Source organism: Zosterops lateralis (genome assembly GCF_965231275.1).
Source record: "Zosterops lateralis genome assembly, chromosome: 2".
NCBI lineage: Eukaryota > Metazoa > Chordata > Aves > Passeriformes > Zosteropidae > Zosterops > Zosterops lateralis.
Genome location: NC_139763.1, coordinates 14870787 through 14888765, shown reverse-complemented (window position 1 = coordinate 14888765; position 17979 = coordinate 14870787). Strand labels below are relative to the sequence as shown.

General features: G+C 38.3%; 1 protein-coding gene across 2 annotated transcripts in view; it reads left to right on the top strand.

Annotated features, from left to right (window-relative positions):
• Positions 1-17979, top strand: part of PHEX (phosphate regulating endopeptidase X-linked) — a 104191-nt gene that overhangs the window by 70400 nt on the left and 15812 nt on the right. For both annotated transcript variants that reach the window (XM_083855407.1, XM_083855408.1), the window contains 4 exons: positions 1460-1518; positions 13117-13171; positions 16222-16289; positions 17673-17803. In XM_083855407.1, coding sequence (XP_083711533.1) covers positions 1460-1518; positions 13117-13171; positions 16222-16289; positions 17673-17803 — 313 coding nt within the window. The remainder of the gene's footprint in view (positions 1-1459; positions 1519-13116; positions 13172-16221; positions 16290-17672; positions 17804-17979) is intronic.

Here is a 17979-nt window from a genome sequence, read left to right as displayed (position 1 = left end):
ATAAACAAAACAGGGAGACTTGTCTCTGACAATTAGAGTCTGTAATGTGGAGGATGGTTAAAATATGTACATGACATCACTCTTTCAGCCTTCATTGATTAGTTTTTCTAGTTGATGCATTGCAAAATAAGCTGCTCAGCTTGGAGAATAAAACAAGTGGTTAAATTTATTGATAAAAACCAAAATGCTGCCATTTTAAAACTCTCCCCTTTGTTACATGGTTTAAGTGAGGACATTAGTTTTCAGAAAAACAGTCAGGATCTGCAGATTACTCTTTTATTAATGGGGCTATTTTAAAGCATGGATTGTTTATACATTGTCACTGATACCACATATTTTCCATATTCTGATAGATCTTTCTTTATCTTACTCATTGTTTTGCAGCTCATTTCTCTTGTCTTTAAAGGAAATTTTCCAAAGCAATTTCATTGCATTCACATAGCTTTATAAAACTTTTGAGTATTATTTTGCTAATGACATTGGGATGTTCCTGTTTGGACATTTACTAGAGCTGCTTCTAAGTTATTATGAACTAACTACTAATTATCATCATCTTTATTTCTTTTATCTCACTTCTCCCTTATAAAATCATAAAGTGAAATCTTGGGCTCACTGAACTCATGGTTTCATTTGAGGAGATTTGGATCCTGCTGAAGTCAGTCAAGATTTTCCATTCTTATGGTTGAAGCCACTGTCAATATAGATGAGCTTAGGCTAAGGAGATTCATTTGCTATTCATAGAATCATAGAATAGCCTGAGTTGGAAGGGACTCACAAGGATCACCAAAGTCCAACTCCTATTCAAGTTTAGGGTTTCTTCCAGTGTATGTGAGAAATCAAACTATGAGAAGAAATGCCTGACAGGAGGTCTGTTTGTTTAGGGTGGTCATGTTCACTGTGTAGGGTACAAAACATGAAGCTGTTTATTTTGAATATACGTTCCCAGAAATTACTTGTTTATGTTGCTGGCATAATCCTAATTTTTCAACCAGCTGTTTAGCAAAGCCTCTAAAGCCACTTTAATTGTCTCAAAATGCTCTCCTCTAATTTCAACAGGGAGTTCCTCCACAAGTGTTTGAAAGACGCCCAAGAGAGGTTTTTTTGACAGCTGCTGTCAGTGTTGCAGCCTCTGCTGGGTGAATTTTGTTTCATCAGCATGGCTGGCCTCACAAGCACAGTGGTCACTTAAAAATTAAACACATCACATGATAGGAACACTAAGAATCACTCCTGTTGGGCATTCATTGCCTGTATGCAGGTAAAGGCATTAAACAATAGATTTCAATGCTCTAGAAAGTGTAGGTAGCATGTACTGAAATGGAGAAATAATTAAACTTCAATGTGTCTTAATTCCTTAATGTTTTTGCTTCCTTCTACTGAGTTCAATTTTTATCTTGGCTCCTTTGATTCATAAAGGCGAATGTCAATGTACTGACAATTCCTTTTGTTCTTACTACAGGTGGTTTACAAGCCCAACTACTGTAAATGCTTTTTATAGTGCATCTACCAACCAGATCAGTGAGTATCTGCCTTCTGAGCCTCCTTATAGAAGGACTGTTTGGGAATGTATGTATCAAGCTTCAGAAAACAGGTGTACCTATTGTGCTGTTTGTGATCGAAAATTAGAAGTTCAAACCTGGTAATTCAGCTGTGAGACTTAAGTGAGAGAATCATTTTGGAAACCCAGAACTCCTGCTGATTGGAACTACTGCTGAGTTACCCTGTATGAGATTAGGTGCAGTGACTCTGTGTGTGTGTGTGTGTGTTTGTACTCTGTCCATTGTGAATGATAGCTTCAATCGCTTTTATTAAAGCCTAATGTTTCTATCTTCTGTTTTCTATAGCAAAACCATGTGCACACACATCTCCATAAATACACACTGATAGTAGTTCTGCCCTCTAGAATTGACAGATATGTAACAATAAATGTAACTAGAGAAGACTGTGATATAGACCAGAAAACATAAGAAGGTGTATCCAGTGGATTTGTTCAATACCTTCAAGGACAAGGAGTGATATCTGTAGTTAACTGAAAATTCTTACCTGTGTGTGCAGTACTACCTGCCTTATTCTAATTTTTGTAACTGGTTGTTTTTGGATAGCATATATTCTAGTGTGGAAACAAATAAGGTAAAAGAGCTGAGTTTTTCAAAGATATGTTATGAGTCTGGATATTCGTTCCTGTTTGCTTTAATGGGGCTTTGAACTGAAATTTTCTAACAGTCTTTAAAATTCTATACCAGTCTTTCTGTGTAAAACAGTGTTACCTTTACCCTGGCAATTCTCTTTGCTGTTATTATCTTTGCATGTAAAATCAGCCTTCTTTTTCTGTGCTGTTGGGGTCTGGAAGGTGGCTTCCACCATTTCTGTGGTCTTAGTCCCCAGAGACAGGACCTCGAAAGTTGTTGAGTGATTCCCCATTTTCTCCTGAATCTCTTTTGGCCGCAGAGAGGCACAAAGTTAACATATCACACTGAAGAAGGTATGGCAGAGCACTGGCAAATTGAGTCTGCTGGTATTTGCTTCTACCAATTTCTGTAAACAGTTTTGCCTTCAAACCACTCACTGAAATTCTTCCATGTCTAAGTGATCTCATTTTTTAAGCATGTATATTAATTAGGCAGTTCTTTAGATTAAAATTAGTGCTAGATTTAGATAGCTCTGCCTTAGTTAGAGGGCTGCCATCATTAAGCAGTCACATTTTTGTTGATCATCTGGGGGAGCACTTGGCTGAGGTGGTCAGAGCCCTGAGGTACCCGTGAAGCATTACAGCTTCTCTTCCTCCAGCCACCACTGCTCCGTGTGAGTTTTGTGTGAGTAGAGAGGAAGCCTGCTCAGAGAAAAATAAGAGCCATCACTGTTACACCTTATTTGATATTGGGGCCTTTCAAATTTGAGCAGTGCTCAGCTGTCCCAGCCTCTTTGCCATGGCCCATTAGGGAAAACTGTGATGAGAGGCTGGAGGTACTGAAAATTTCACACTCATTGTGTCTAAAAGAGTCAGGAGACAGAGTGTTGGCAAACATAACCCATCAGTCAGGGGTGTAGGGGTAATTGTATTTTCTATCATAACTGCTGAGCTTCTCGTTCTGATGGCAAGTGACCTGGAAGTTTGGACAGTGCCACTCACTCTCAGTCCTTTAGGACTGTTTCAAAGAGGAAAGGGCTTTAGGTTTCCTGAACAAAACCCTCTCATACCTGAGAGAGAGGAACAAAGTAACCATGCCCTAAAAATGACATGTAACAGGAGGGGAGATTCAGAGAAAGGCACAGCACTGTCTTCCGTTGCTGGTTGGTGTGTTTTTATGGGGCAAGAGGCCCTGTGTGATGTGGGAGGAACATCCTCTGGTAGAAGTTGCTGATAAATCACTACTGATTTCCCATTAATGCTGGGGGAAGAACTGCTACCTTACTGCTTTGCAGCTGTGATTTCAGTAGTAATCTGTACAAAGTTCTGGGGGCTGCTCAGCCACAAGAACTGTGGCATTTTTAAAGGGCTAGTTAAACAACGGAAAAAGAGTTCTAGAAACCAGAGTAATTTGAGAATTACAATTAAGTTTGTACTCTAGCAAGTTAAACGTAAAACTGTGATACAGCAAGCCCAGAAAGATTTAAAGGACCAAATTTCTAGGAGCATAATAACTAATAATAAAGCATTTTTGTCAAATTCAATGAGGGAAGAGAGTTTCTAAGGCATAAAAATAAGATAATTCTTTGCATTGGAAGAGTTTAGGATGTTCTAATTCTGGAGCTTTTTCTTGTGAGAGGTTAGTCCCAGAAATTGTTTAAAATTTAGTGTCAATAGAAGGAACTTAAGAAGAAATTCATACAATGAACTGTGACAAATACAAGGGCCAGGTAATATTCTCTCAGGTATTTCAAAGGAACTTAGACAAAAAATTTCCAAACAACCAGCTTTGATGTATAGCCTATGACTTATAGTGGCCTCAGCACAGGAAGAATAGGTGTGGCAAGTGTCAAATCCTGTTTTTCAAATGACATTTCAGAGGGATCTGTGTAACAAATCATTTTAGCCTTTATATGAAGGAATCTGTTTGTGAACACATCATGATTGAGCAGAGAGAATGAATGATATAATGAAGAGTGAACATGAGAGTGTGAGATTTTTTTTTGCTTTTTCTTTTAGAAAAATATCTTTCTTAATCTACTAGAGGGTTTTTTTTTTTTAATTCAGAAAGCAAGTAAGTATGCTTGATACAATGATATGGTTTTTTCCATAGAATATTTTTGATGAGGTTCTTTCCCAATGCTAATAACAGAAAGTTGTCGTGGGACAAGAAAGACAGCCCTTTCATAAATTAATGACTGATTAGACGTAAGAAAAGGAGGTAGGAACCAATTACTTGTTGGCAAATAGTTGGAGGGGCATGTTTTGAGGATCTGTGCTGTTCACTGCATTAGCAGATGAATTGAAAAGAGAGTATTCTGTTCTGTACAAAAGAACAGAGGGATATAAACCCAGTCCAGGAGGACTGTTCCCTCTGGTCCTGGCTGCTGGCAGGTAGGAATATGTGCTGGCAGAAGAATTACCTCACAGGTTGCTGCCTGACACCTTCCCTTCACATCTACTACTGATCACTCCTGTAAATGAGTGAATGGACCAGATATTCTCTTCATCTGCTTGAGTGCCTCTGCTCTTCAGTGGGCAAACTGGACTTTAGTGTCTTCGAGGCCCATCTATTTTTGCTCTTTGTAAGTGAGTTTACTAAGAAGAAATTGAGAATAAGAATTTTAAAATGCATAATAGAACTTGATTATGGAAAGTAGTTTCTACATGAATTGGAAAATCCCCAGTTCCAAAATTTGATTTTAAAAGTTAGGACCATTAGTTTGGAAATGGAAATGTACTGTGTGATGATATCAACATAACCACAGCCACTCCAAACTCAATTAGTCACTGGAGGCTTTTTGAAAAAGTTTAGAGAAAAAGAAACATCAGTGCCTTGACCCATGGATTCTGAAAAGGAATGATCATCAGGTGCCTGCACAAGGAAAGGGGAATGGGGACACCCTGATCTCTTCTGAGCTTTAGGCAGCTGCTTTTGCTTTCTGTGTTCAGAGCACAGGAAGGTCTCTGACACTCCTGATGGAAGGATCACAAATTCTTCTCTCTCTATAATCTGTATCACTGACATAAATGCTGGAATATCCATACCAGTCCTTGTGATCTTCATATACAGGCAGGCTCTTAGTGCTTAGTGTTTTCAATTTGACTACTCACTTACTTGGAAGAAAAGGTCTTGTTTCACTACAAGAGAAAATTAATAGAGAATAGGAACTAGATAATTTTAAAAAAATATTAGATTTGGGAGAATAAAGCACATCTTGCATACGCAATAGATGTACCAAATTTTGCTGTCTTCTAATGCACTTTTGTGTTTGCTGTTGCTTTGTTTTGTTTTGATTACTAAACTATTGATAGTTTGAATGGGCAATGATTCTGTTAATATCTCCAAAGGAGAAATAAATAGCTGCAACAAGATGAGATGTGCTGCAAAGAGCAGAGTTAAAAAATAGACTACATATAATTTATCTTAATATTATACAAGTTTATTCCTAATATTCTCTGTATGTGAGTTCTACTTATTTCGTCTTTTTCCATAATTCAAAGTGTCTTAGATGAATCATTATGCATGTTTATAATTGTTGTTAATATTTTTTTAATCCTAGTTTGGATAATTTTTCAATTTTCTGTGCATTTGCTTGTCAATTTCCCCTTTAATTATAGGTACTTAACAAGGACAACAGGTATGTGTCATTGCCTTTAGAGTCTCAAAATGTGTATCTAAGTACACTTCATATCATCTAAGCAGCATGAATACTATCTTTTTAATTATCATAATTGGAACACCAAAAACACATTCCTAAAAGATTAGTTTATTTTAATGCACTCTGGAGCAGTCAACAAATATGTGCTGAAAATAGGCACAAGTGATGATCAAAATGTGCTAGCATACTTCTGTTCAAGGAAATGTTTTATTTCATTGCAGCAATAAAATATTGGCCTTTGAATATGTTAAGGATAAAAGGGAGCTGTTCATCAGACATTTGGTGTGTTTAGGGTTTTTTTCAAAGTGTAAATATGTATGCCTCTAGAATATATAAAAATAGTCACATTTGTGGGCTGTGAACAGCAATGAAAGGGAGATTTACAGTGAGCTGAGGCAAATATAAGCAATGCACTCATGAGGTGTAAGCTTGAATAGATGTACTGGATAATTAATGTTGATATTATCTCTGTAAGTTTATATCCATGCTCGTTCTAAGTCATTTGTGCTGTTACTGCAGTTCTCTAGTGAAAGTCAAGAGGCCTCTTTAAAGAGCAGCCTCAATACATGTTACAGGAAGCAGATATAATCTACAACAGAATGTAAAAATTGCATTCACATTAGCACCCATAGAGAAAACCCCAGATGAGAGCTCATATTAGCCAATAAGTATCATCTTTACACGAAGCATCACGCAGATACTGACGCTGGCAGCTCACTGATGCTGTGAGTTGCAGGGGAGAACTCTTATCTTGCCAGGAGCCAGGGAAGTGCTGGCAAACAGCACCTGGTGTCATGGCCAGGGCAGGATAAGGGGAATGTGCACAGGGGCATTTTCTCTTCTGTTAAGAACTGGACTATTTGGAAGGTTATTGATGAAGTAGTTTCAAGTGTGCCATTAGTTTCCTGGCAGTTAATGAACATAACAGCTTTGGACTGAACACTTTCTGAGCCCTGTTCTTAAGTAAGCTTTAAGTGTCTTAAGTGAGCTTTCATTTTCAATTTTCTGTGTTTACTAAAGACCACTATTCTCTTTTATTTAATCATGGTGCATGATTCTTACCTCCATTCTTTATTTTTTTCCTTCCTAAAATTCTTCTCCATGAATGTATAAAACAGAAGAACTTGTCCTTTGTTCTTCTCCCCCTACTCCCATTCCCCCTCACCCCAGGGAATCCACTGAGGCTTTTTCCTCATAAAATAAAGATTAAAGTTTATTGTAAAACAGATGTTTTCACATTTCCTACTCCCTTAGCAGACAGTATTCCTTGGCACCTCACAGACCACGTCATGTTTCTCCTCATGTTGCCTCACTGAGGCTGGTAAACACCAGGCTCTCTCTTTTTTCCATGAGTAGAAAAGAGCCTCTTTTTCAGGTGAAGCAGAAACCAAGCCAAGAATTGAAGCAGAGACTGCAGAATCCTCTGCCTTAGGACCATTACTTCCCTGTAGCTCTTTAATTAATTTATTCACTGACTTGATAAAATTAAGCTTTGTATTCATGCTTTGCATGGAAGAATTACTGTGCCTCACACAATTGTTATTTTCTATCCTTACACAATTTTTGTTTTCTATCCTCTTTGTCCACAGGAAAAACTTGAAATAAGGTGTATGATTCAGGTCCATGTAATGACAGACACTTTGGTCTCTGTCACCTACATATGGATGCTCAAAGCTGTCCGGGGTGCTCCACAGTGTCTGAAAGGTTTTCTAATGTGTTTTATCTGAGATAAATCTTGCAGGAGAACTTTGCCATTGAGACTGGCAGCTGGAACCCAAAGAGGACATCAAAACCATCACTGGGATGAAATTCAGTTGTCCAAATAGGAGTCTGTGCAACATTATAAACAAATGTATCCTGCTCTTTGGGCTGCTTTTAGACAACTAACCAACACCCCAGCTGTCTTCACATTTAATTCCTTATGTAAATTCTATATTCTTTGATTACTGACCCGTAGTTAGTCTTCTATTTATCTTCTCGCTTTAAAACTCCACACCTGAATTCATCCAATGACACTTGAAAAAAACAAGTCAGAACTTTTGAACACATCAGTGCACCAACTGGCACCAGGGTACCCTGTATATCACAGTTTAGCACCTGTCTCCCATGTCTGTTACTTGCATATCGGATTCACCAGCCTGTCAGAAGTTGCTTTAAACAAACCGACCTTATTATTGGAAATTGTAAATGCACTAACTTGGAATAAGGCTTTGTCTTGCTCAGTTAAAAACATTGTGCAATATAACTGAATAATGCAATTGAACTATAAAATTTGAATTCATATTTAGATTTGAACTCCAAATTCCCTTGTGATTTAGTGAGTCTTCTCATGTGTCTTTGGTTTAGTTTATCCATTATTGCTCTGCATTTTTCAGGGAATTATCAGATCACATGTAGTTATTTGTGTCTTCTTGGTAAACTAGCAATATTATACTGAGGTAAGGGTATTCATGTGCAAAGAGTGTATAATAGCACTGTGAAGGTATCAGGTAGTAAATGGATTCATTAATGGCAGTAAAGCCCCTGAAAAATTGGAGAAAAAGAAAACACCTTCAAAAATTTAATACATTCTGACAAGCTTTACAGCACCTTGCTGGAGAGAGATGCTTAAAATCATATGGATAAAATGAAGATAGAAACCTTCGATTACATTAATAGTAGTCCTGTGCAGGCAAAGTTTTGTCAGAGTTCAAGATGAGCATAAATTCAGAGTGAAATATTTGAAGTAAGCCAGGTGTACTCAACTGCTTGAAGTGCCCTGCATTCCAGAGCAGTAAGGTGACTAAAAGGAAAGTTGAACAGTAACTGTCTAAGACACAGGGGTTTGGAAAGCCAAAAGCCTCTCTAGAGATGAATCTGGGAAGAGATGTGAAGAAAGGTTTCTGCAAGTATAGCTGTAGCAGCAGAAAGTTGAGGGAAAATGTAGTGCTGAATGAGGGCAGGGGACTTGGTAACAGAGAGATTTACCCTTCGTGGAGGAGGAGTAGGTTAAGAAATGTTTAAACAGAATGGGCAAACACAAGCCATGGGCTCTGACAAGATGCACCTGCAAGCTCACAACATCATTTGGAGGCCAGTCATAACCTTTGAAAGATTATGGTGACTGGAGGAGGTTCCTGAGGACTGGAAGAAAGCAAATGTCACTCCTATCTTCAAGAAGGAAGATCTAGGGAATTACAAGCTAGCCAGGCTCACAACAGTCCCTGTGTTCATGATAAAGTAAATCCTGGAAACAGTTTCTCTGGCCAGCTTTCTACATTGAGATTACTAGCTCAGTGGAGGAGGAGAAAGATGTGAATATGATTTATTCTTCTGAAAAAAATTCAGTACTGTTTCCCCTGACATGCTTAAATACAAACTGCTGAAGAATCCGCTACTCCAGTGGATGGTCAGGTGATACAGTCTTACATGTGGCCAGAGTGTAATGAGCCAGTGGAGATGTATCAAGTCTGAGGGTTGACCTGTAGCCCCCTAGAGTGGCTTAATAATATTGTGAGATGGCTCCTTGGGTGTGTTTTGTAAAGCAAAGGTTTTAATAAAATAGAGGATAAGAAACAATACAGAAGCAAAAGAATAAAAGCAAAGCACAGGTTCCAGAGAAGTATCTAACACTTGACTATGACACACCAAGAAGCACTTGAGCACCTCTGGGCTCCTTCTTTAATACGTAATGTTTCAGGAGGGCTAAATTGGCTTGCTGCCAATAGAAACAGCTACAGGTTGGGAGAAATGTTTGGAGAAACATTTCAAAAGCCCAACAAGTGCCCCTGTGCTGGCACTGGGACAACCAAGATGTAGGAAGAACAGAAAGTTCTGGTGTTTCTCCTTGAAAGTCGGGGGTAACTGAAACCCCTTTTCCTTATTTGGAAACATGTTTGGGTGTGGAAATGCACTGCTACAGTCAGGTAGCACTGAAAACTCCTTGAACTGCTGGGCTTAAAGGGCTGTGATCAGAACAGAATGATCTCCAGCATGTTGGGATGAGTGGCACAAAGTCCATTTTGGGGATGATCTAGCCTGGCTGTCCCACCTTGCCACCAGTAAGGTGCATGGATTCAGGTACCAGTGCTGTCCTGTGACAGCCTGAGCTCAGCTGTCCACAGAACAGTGCTCTTGTGGCATGTGACACCAGTGCCCATCTCAGAATGATGCTGCAGCCCAGTGGCATTGCTCCAAATGGGTAGGTTGTAAGAAAGTAGGCAAAGCACATTCTGCAAGTCTAGGTCTTGATGGCAGATGGATTTGTGTGGGGGTCTGTGATAAGATAACACAAGATTCTTTCTGTGTGCTGTTTGTGAGTAATGGCCTTCAGTGTAGACACTGGGCCTGCATTTCCAATCTAGTGTATAAACAGAGAGACTGTCAGCCTGTATCTCCCTTCTGGAGCTGTGTAGAGGGAGAAAGCTTTAAAAGATGCACAACATAGGTTAAATTTGTGGTCAAGTGTTAGCTCAAAATACATTCCCAGTGCCTGTATCTATTCCCTGAAGCCTGTCTGTCTTGCTGCTTCAGATCTGTCCTTTGCCTGCTTGAAATCCAGTAGCATATAAATAATTCCATTAGTATTTATTGCATCTGCAGCCTACTATGAGCTCTCTGAGTTTTGTCATTAATTCTTTTAGGTGCAATATGCCAAGCAAAAAAAGAAACAGGCTTCACAAGGGAATTGCCTAAATCGAGGGATTCAATTAGCACAAAATAAGAAACTGTCTGGTGATCAATCAATCTCATGTTGCAATTTCAAGGACATTCTAGGTATAAGACATTGTTATCCTTTCTCCCCCCCAAGGATGTTGCTTGCCTGAAGGAGACGTTGCATAAAAAATGTTGCCAGATCTTAACATGTCCCTTCTAGAGTTGGAATAGTGGACAAGCACCCACAGCCTCTCAGTACTGCTGACCTCTGGGGAATGGCACCCATTTGCTTTACTAGCTCACCAAGAATCACTTTCAAAGCTAGATTTTTTTTTTTCTTACTAAAAGCAAACAAACAAAACCAACAAAACCACGAAAACATGCACGCCTCAAACAAAACCAAACAAAACAACTCCTACAGGTGATTATATATTCCAGTTTTCTGATTTTTTCTGAAATGTGTATTATGTTCTACTGGCCTCTGATTCTGCTTTGGACTGAAAATACTTCCTGAGCTGCCTTTAGTGCAAACTACAGAGGTGTTTTCACACATGTCCAGAAGCAGAAACCATTCCTTCAACCAGCACTTTGCTCTAACCTAAAATGGGTCCTGTCTCTTAGTAAAATTATCACCAACCTGTTGTACAGATTCAGCATTGGAGGTTCCTACCATTTGTTCACATTTATTTGTTCAGTGAAAACTATCTCATGGCTTAACTCACAGCTGACTGTGTTTCAGCAGTGTTCTATGAAGACACATTTAGTGTAGCTGGATAAGCCTGAGTGAAGATTTGCGCCTAATTTGCTGTAAATAATGTATATTGCCTCTACTGCAGACAAGTGCAAATTCACTGCAAATTTATACCTGGAAAAAAAAGATTGCAGCTCTGTAAAGTATCTTGATAGCCTCTTGGTGCAGTGACAGGCACCCAGGATTGTGTGATCATTAAACATAAATTGTGGGGTGACTGTGCTACCTTGGTTCATATCACCTTAAGTATGGGCTCATTTGTTCATTTTGGCCACAGCTACTCTCATCCTTGCTGTGGGGATAGGATCATTTAGAGTTAGGAGAACCTAAGCATTCCAAAACCTTTCCTGAATTTCAGTGTTTGGAGGAAACCAGTTCAGACTAGATTTTCAGCTCTTAAGGCCTAACAAGAAAATTTCATCAAGTTGGATGAGTGTACCATTGCTGCTTAAAATGTTTAAAACATGCAATAAATAATCTTCTCTGTGTACTGGGAGGCAAGGAGAGTTAGATCAGTAAAACTTTGTCCTTGACATTGGTAAAGTTGTGGTTTGTAGTGCTGGAAAAGAAAATATTATCGTGCTTGAAACAACCAATCAACATGTGGAGAAGTAAGAAAAAAACCCCAGACAACACTTGGAAAATAAGTTTGAAGCACACACTTTTTATAAGCTAATTGCAGATAGGGAAGGATGGCAGCCATGGAGGAGCAACACAAAAAAGCAGCTGGGCAGGCCAGAAGGACATGCCTTGTGCCACATCACTTGGCATGAATTACACTCAGAGTACTGGGGTGTTTTGTTTTGTTTGGTTTGGTTTTTTCATTTGAAAGTAAGTTTTTAAAGACTTTGTAAGGAAAAGACAAAGATCTTGCCTGACAACTTAGGTCAGATATAAAGAAATCCATGACCAAACTATCAACACAAAACTGAATAGGGTTAGAATCACATGAATATGGTTTTTTGTGTTGTTCTGGGTGTTCAGGTGATTTCTTGAAGAGATACCCATAGGGTAAAGCAGCAGTTCCTGGGAAAACAAGTGAGCCACTTGAGGAAATGTTCTTCCTCAACAAGGTGATGGCTGTGTGGGCAAACCCTCTAAGCAGGTGTGTGCCTGTGCTTTATAGATGGCAGGTTGTGACACAAGACAGTAAATTCCACATCTGGGCCTGGAAGGATGGCACTTTTCGCTATCACATAAGAACTTTGACCATGGTTGTATGTTTTATAATTCTTTGGGCTGTTAAACTTTTACCATGTGCAGCTCCGCTGTCTTTAGTATCCTGGTATTAAAATGTCACTCTGGAGTTAAAAATAAACCTTTGTGCCTTTGAATTTGAGGAACAATTTTGATTCCTATATGAAACACAAGTAGCTCATCACTCACCAGAGTGTCTCCGTTGATATATTTTTGGCAACTGGTTAGTCTACCTGAAGCAGACAGGTAATATCTGTAGCTAGACTGACCCTACAGCCTTAATAATCTACAGTTTTCCCTTACAGAAGTGCCTAAGTATCTTCATATACCTCTGTTTTTCACAGAGTAAATAGAATCAGGCTTACATTTTATCATTTTCATATTTCTTTCACTGAAGCCTCACTAAGCTAACAGTATTTTAGTTCTTATTGCACTTTACCTATGTATTGTCTATTGATCAGTCAGCATATCTGAGGGTACTCAGTACTCTTCACAGGAAATATGAGGTGTGTTTTTCACAGGAACACATGCATTCATTCAGACGTGTGTGGCAGGATCTCTGCTGCCTCTCTGCAATCTTCTCTGTTGCATTCGATCACCTGAGGGAAAGCTCCCCTCAAAAAACCTTCTGAAACCAAACAAATGAGGTTATAAAATAAAAACCCCTGGGCATAGTGACAGCTATTCAGCTGCATTCAATTGACCTCAATTTTTTTTTTCTTTTTTCTTTTTTGTTATTGCAGGATTCCCAGCAGGAGAACTTCAAAAGCCATTCTTTTGGGGAACAAAGTATCCTAGGTAAGTACTGCACCAGGGAACCTCATCCACCTAGAACTGAGGAATACCAGGGAAAGGTATTACAAACACATATAGACAAAGAAGAGGGCATGGAGAAGAAGGCTGCAGTACTGAAAGAAACCAAAAGGTAGCACTTAGGAAAACGCTGTTGTCCTTCTGGGTTGTTTCTTCTCTCCTGCAGTCTCCTGCTTTTGCCACTGGAAGAGCTGACTTTGAGAAGTGCTGCTTTGTGCAATACTTTTTCTTACCCTTGGGAGCCATATGTGTTGCTGTTGTCTTAAACTGATGACTGATTTCTCACAGGAATTGCTAATTAAGTGCACCCAAGTGGAAGTGTTTCAATGCTACAGCATGCAGATGCAGCAGTGTGCACATGGCAGGTATTAAAAGGAATTGTAAATCAGGTAACTAACACTTCCTGAACAGAAGTGAATACCCTTAGAAGCCAATTATTATCAGTTTATTGTTCACTTTCTGCTAATATCTAAGATTAGCAGTGGGCCCTTGTCTGTGCCTGTTGAGGTACATGAGAATATCTTCATGTGCATAAGAGATTGCCTGAGATTGCCTGAGAAGGCCCATGTGCCAATGTAGCTGAGGAAGGGTAATTATAGGTCACATACATTAAATTTTGAAAAATCACTGCTTTTGTGCAGTTCAGTAGGTTTCTATTTTAGAGCAGGACGAGACCATGAAAAGTTTCTGATGGCAGTTTCTGAAAGTTATTTTGCAGTTATATAAAACCAGTTACTGGTAAAACATATCCTTAATAAATCTTTGTTAAAAAAAAAAATCAAACTTTTTGATCATTTTGTGTTTGCCATCATCCAATCTGGATTGTGTCCTTGTAAACAGGAAAATTGGCAATATATGTAGAAAGACAGGTTCAATTTAGGAACAAATTAATTTGTATTCAAAGAGAATTCTTGTGGGCCAGCTGACTCTGTAAGCAGTAATTGGGGATAGAAGAAAGTCCTTTTTTGTTAAGGTGAACTTATTTTCTGTTACAGTTATTGCAGACCTGTTTCCAGCTTTTCTTTCTGAAGAGATTTCTCTGTATCCTGACCTCCTGCCATAGTGATAAAATTGTGGTTCTTTCAAAGTATTATACTTTGCTCATTTCTCTTCTTTAAAGGTTACCTTAGCTTAAATTGGTTTTGCTTGAGTAGGTATCAAAATTAAATTTAGTAAACAAATGTAGCTGGTTTGTATCAGACAATACATTGCCTTTGTCCTTGAAATATTCTGGATGTTTTCTGTCTGCTTAGAAGAAACAGTACATGGCAGTGGAACAGATAAACCATCCAAAAGTCACCAGTGCTTGCTTGAAAAACTGATTTAGCAAATATTTAACATTTAGTGGCATTTTAGTGTCCATTTCCAGACCAGCCATCAAAAACCAGTTACATCTATTTGCATAAAGCAAAGCTTACCTATCACTTTTACATCTCAGTACATGAAATAAAATCATTAATGTTCAAATCATTCACAGTTGTGACTCTTCAGTGCCAGGTATATTGAAGTACAGACCTGACCTCATAGCTTCCTTACAGTTCTCTGAGCCTCCCCAGTCCCAGAAAGTTCCCCTTTAATGTCGTATCTGCTGGGCTGCACCTATCCCTTCCAACTCTGTCCAACTTTGCCCAGAAGTGAGAAGCATGAAAAGAGCTGGAAAAATTTCTGGAAAAAATGTTGTTGAGCTGGAGAAAATGCTGGAGTTCACAGGTTCAAAGGCCAAAATTCACTGCAACCTTATGCTCATCTTTTGGAGCTAAGGAAAACTATAGGAGTGCCAGAAGACCAGCCTGTTCTTTCTCCCGTCACTCATGGTGATAAAGATCCTTAGAGGAAAAATAAGTTTCTTCTCAATCTCTTTCCATGTTTTGTGCCATTATTTTTATACTTCTTCCGCTGCAAAAGATCCTGTATAACCCCTTTACTGCAGATACGGAAAACAAGTCTTACATAGTGCATTTATTAGGGTAATTATCACCGTGTGCTACACAAGATTACAGATTTGTCACCCAAAGGGATGATATTTCCATTGCTGAAACATATAATTTTAGCCTGCATTTTTTGGAGATGGTTTGTAACAGTACTTAGACTAAAAAGCAGTAGGGAAGATTCTAACACATGCAAAGTACCATTCAGGAAAAAAACAAAGTGAAGGGTTTTCATGGGAGCAGAGGGAATTAAATGATATAATACTTTTTGGGTATGACTGAGATGAGCAATTAGTGCACTATGGATCATTAGGTCCAATCATACATTATTTGAAAACTCTCTGCCTTTCTTCTATTTCAATAAGATGTGTTAGAAATACTATAAGCTACTTTGAAGTATAACATCTCAATAATTGAAATAATTAAAATCACAAAAGGCAACTCAATATATGAAAGATACATTGAGTAAATCACCTAGCCCCATGATATCCACTGTATTTGGTGTAAAAAAAGCCCTGAGCTTTTCTCTCTTTCATCCCTATTTCTCCTAAAAGCAGTTTTATTGGGATATAATAAGGAAGATATAATTAATTGTCAATCAGGAATACAAAGTATTTCTTTTTACTCTGTTTCCTGGGTGCATTAGATCTGACTGTATTATCATGTCCTATTCCAGGGCAGATGCAAAGGAATTATAAGACCTTTCTTTTTAAAACTGAATGGAGATCTGTTAATGCTTTAAAAAATATAGTCTTTTAGAGTAGTTACAGATGTAACTTTGTCCTGTTCCCAGTCAGGACATACAGAGTGCAGTCAGCTCAAGGAGACATTTTGGAGCTCATATGGTGCTGATAAGGGATTTGGTTGGAAGAGTGAACCATCACAATAATTCTGAAGTTTTAGATTAGATGTTACTTTTAAACAAGAGTTTAATGTTAAGACTTTCAACATCTTTAAGTCAAAATTGTGTAGGTCTGATTTTTAGACCCATACCCCCTGCCTCCTCACCTTCTTTTTAAACCAATAATGATCTTTCCTGAGGTCTTTTGTCCTTTAATGTTCATGACTGTGAACACTTTCTGAGGAAATTGTTTCTTCATGTTTCAGGTCATTAAGTTATGGTGCCATAGGAGTGATTGTTGGCCATGAGTTTACTCATGGATTTGATAGCAATGGTGAGTATTTGACTGCATTTTGATAACTTTTTTATTTACAGAGTTGACAGATTAGAAAGCTGACTTGTACATGCTGTAGCATTTTTATTGTTTTGGTTTTTCTAATGGTGCTGAGTTGTGTGAAAAAGTCATAAACTTGTATTTATTATATTTATTTACATGGGATCTTGCTTGTCTGAATTGGATTTTATTTGGTAAGAAATGCTACAAGTTTGATTCTTTCTGTTTGTCTTGAATGAAAACTGAATCAGCAACAGATTCTGAAAGTCCTAACAGAGCAGTGGGAAGGGCAAAGGGATAATTTCTGATTGATAAAAGTTACTTCCAAGAAAACTTTTCATTCCCGGTTTGACATTTTTCAAAAGATAATTGCAGAAGTTTTAAAATACAATACTGGAACAAGAGTGGTGCATAAAAGGTGTTGCAAAATATTTTCCTTCATAAACTCCCACCTTGTGTAGGTGAGCACCTATCTCCACCTTGTCTCCTGCCAGTCAAAAGGGAACCTAAGGTTTGATTCCCTAAGCAGCCCCCTCCTTCTTGCCAGGGTCTTACCTTCCAAATATAGAAATGAATACACCTCTAGGGAATTTTTCCCCTTCCACAAGACAATACACAGAGAAAAGGAAAATAAATAAAAAGATTAAACAAAACATCTTCAGTACTTGGTATTACGTCTATGTCGCTCCTTATCTCTCTCTCCTGCAGCTGCAAGGAAGAATCAAGTCACAGAGCAAGGCTACATCCACATGGGCAGCCAAACACACTCCCAGAAAAGTCCAAACCTGTCTTGTGTCTGACTGGCTGGAGTCATGATGGAGATGAAATATTCTCCTACAAATGATAGGGAGCAGGGACCTGAGGCTGAAACAAGCCACTGCTGTAACCATCAGCCTGGGCAATGGGATGTATGTACTCCCTGTTTCCATGAGTACAGTTTAAATGTTCTGGCTTTGCTCCAAAATCAAAAATAGAAACTTCAGAAGTTTGCATGAAATGGATTTGTTCCTGATCAAGTAAAGAATTAAGAATAAATTAGTTATCATAATTTCAGGATTAAAGACATACAGTCTGAGGATGAAAAATACAATTATACTTGCAAGAGAGCTAAGTACCTCTTACCCTATGTAATTATAAAATGTACTATAGAACTCATTAGTCATTACTATCTTTTTATGCAAAAGCAAATTACGACAATAAATAGAATGCCAGCTTTTCACTGCTGATTTGAGTGGGGTCAAGATTTTGGTCACTGATGCTATCCATTTTGTACATACTCTTACATGAAAACATTCACCTCTCATTTCTGTGAAGGGGATAGATTCCTAAACTGTAAAAATTTTCTCCTGTAAAAACATTTGTTTTCTTTCTTTCCTTTTTGAGGTCGGAAATACGACAAAAATGGAAATTTAGACCCTTGGTGGACGACTGACTCTGAAGAAAGATTTAAAGAGAAAACAAAATGCATGATTAATCAATACAACAATTACTACTGGAAGCAAGCTGGCTTACATGTATGTAAACCACCAGTGACTGAAAATAGTGGTGCATGAGAAGTTTGGGTAGTTGTGCTTTTTTTCTAAGTTCTCTTTTTATAAATCTCAACATATTGGGATATTAGGCTACCAACTTCATTTCTCACAACAAATGATTTTTTGAGGTGAATAATTGTGTTAAAAATTGTCTGTCA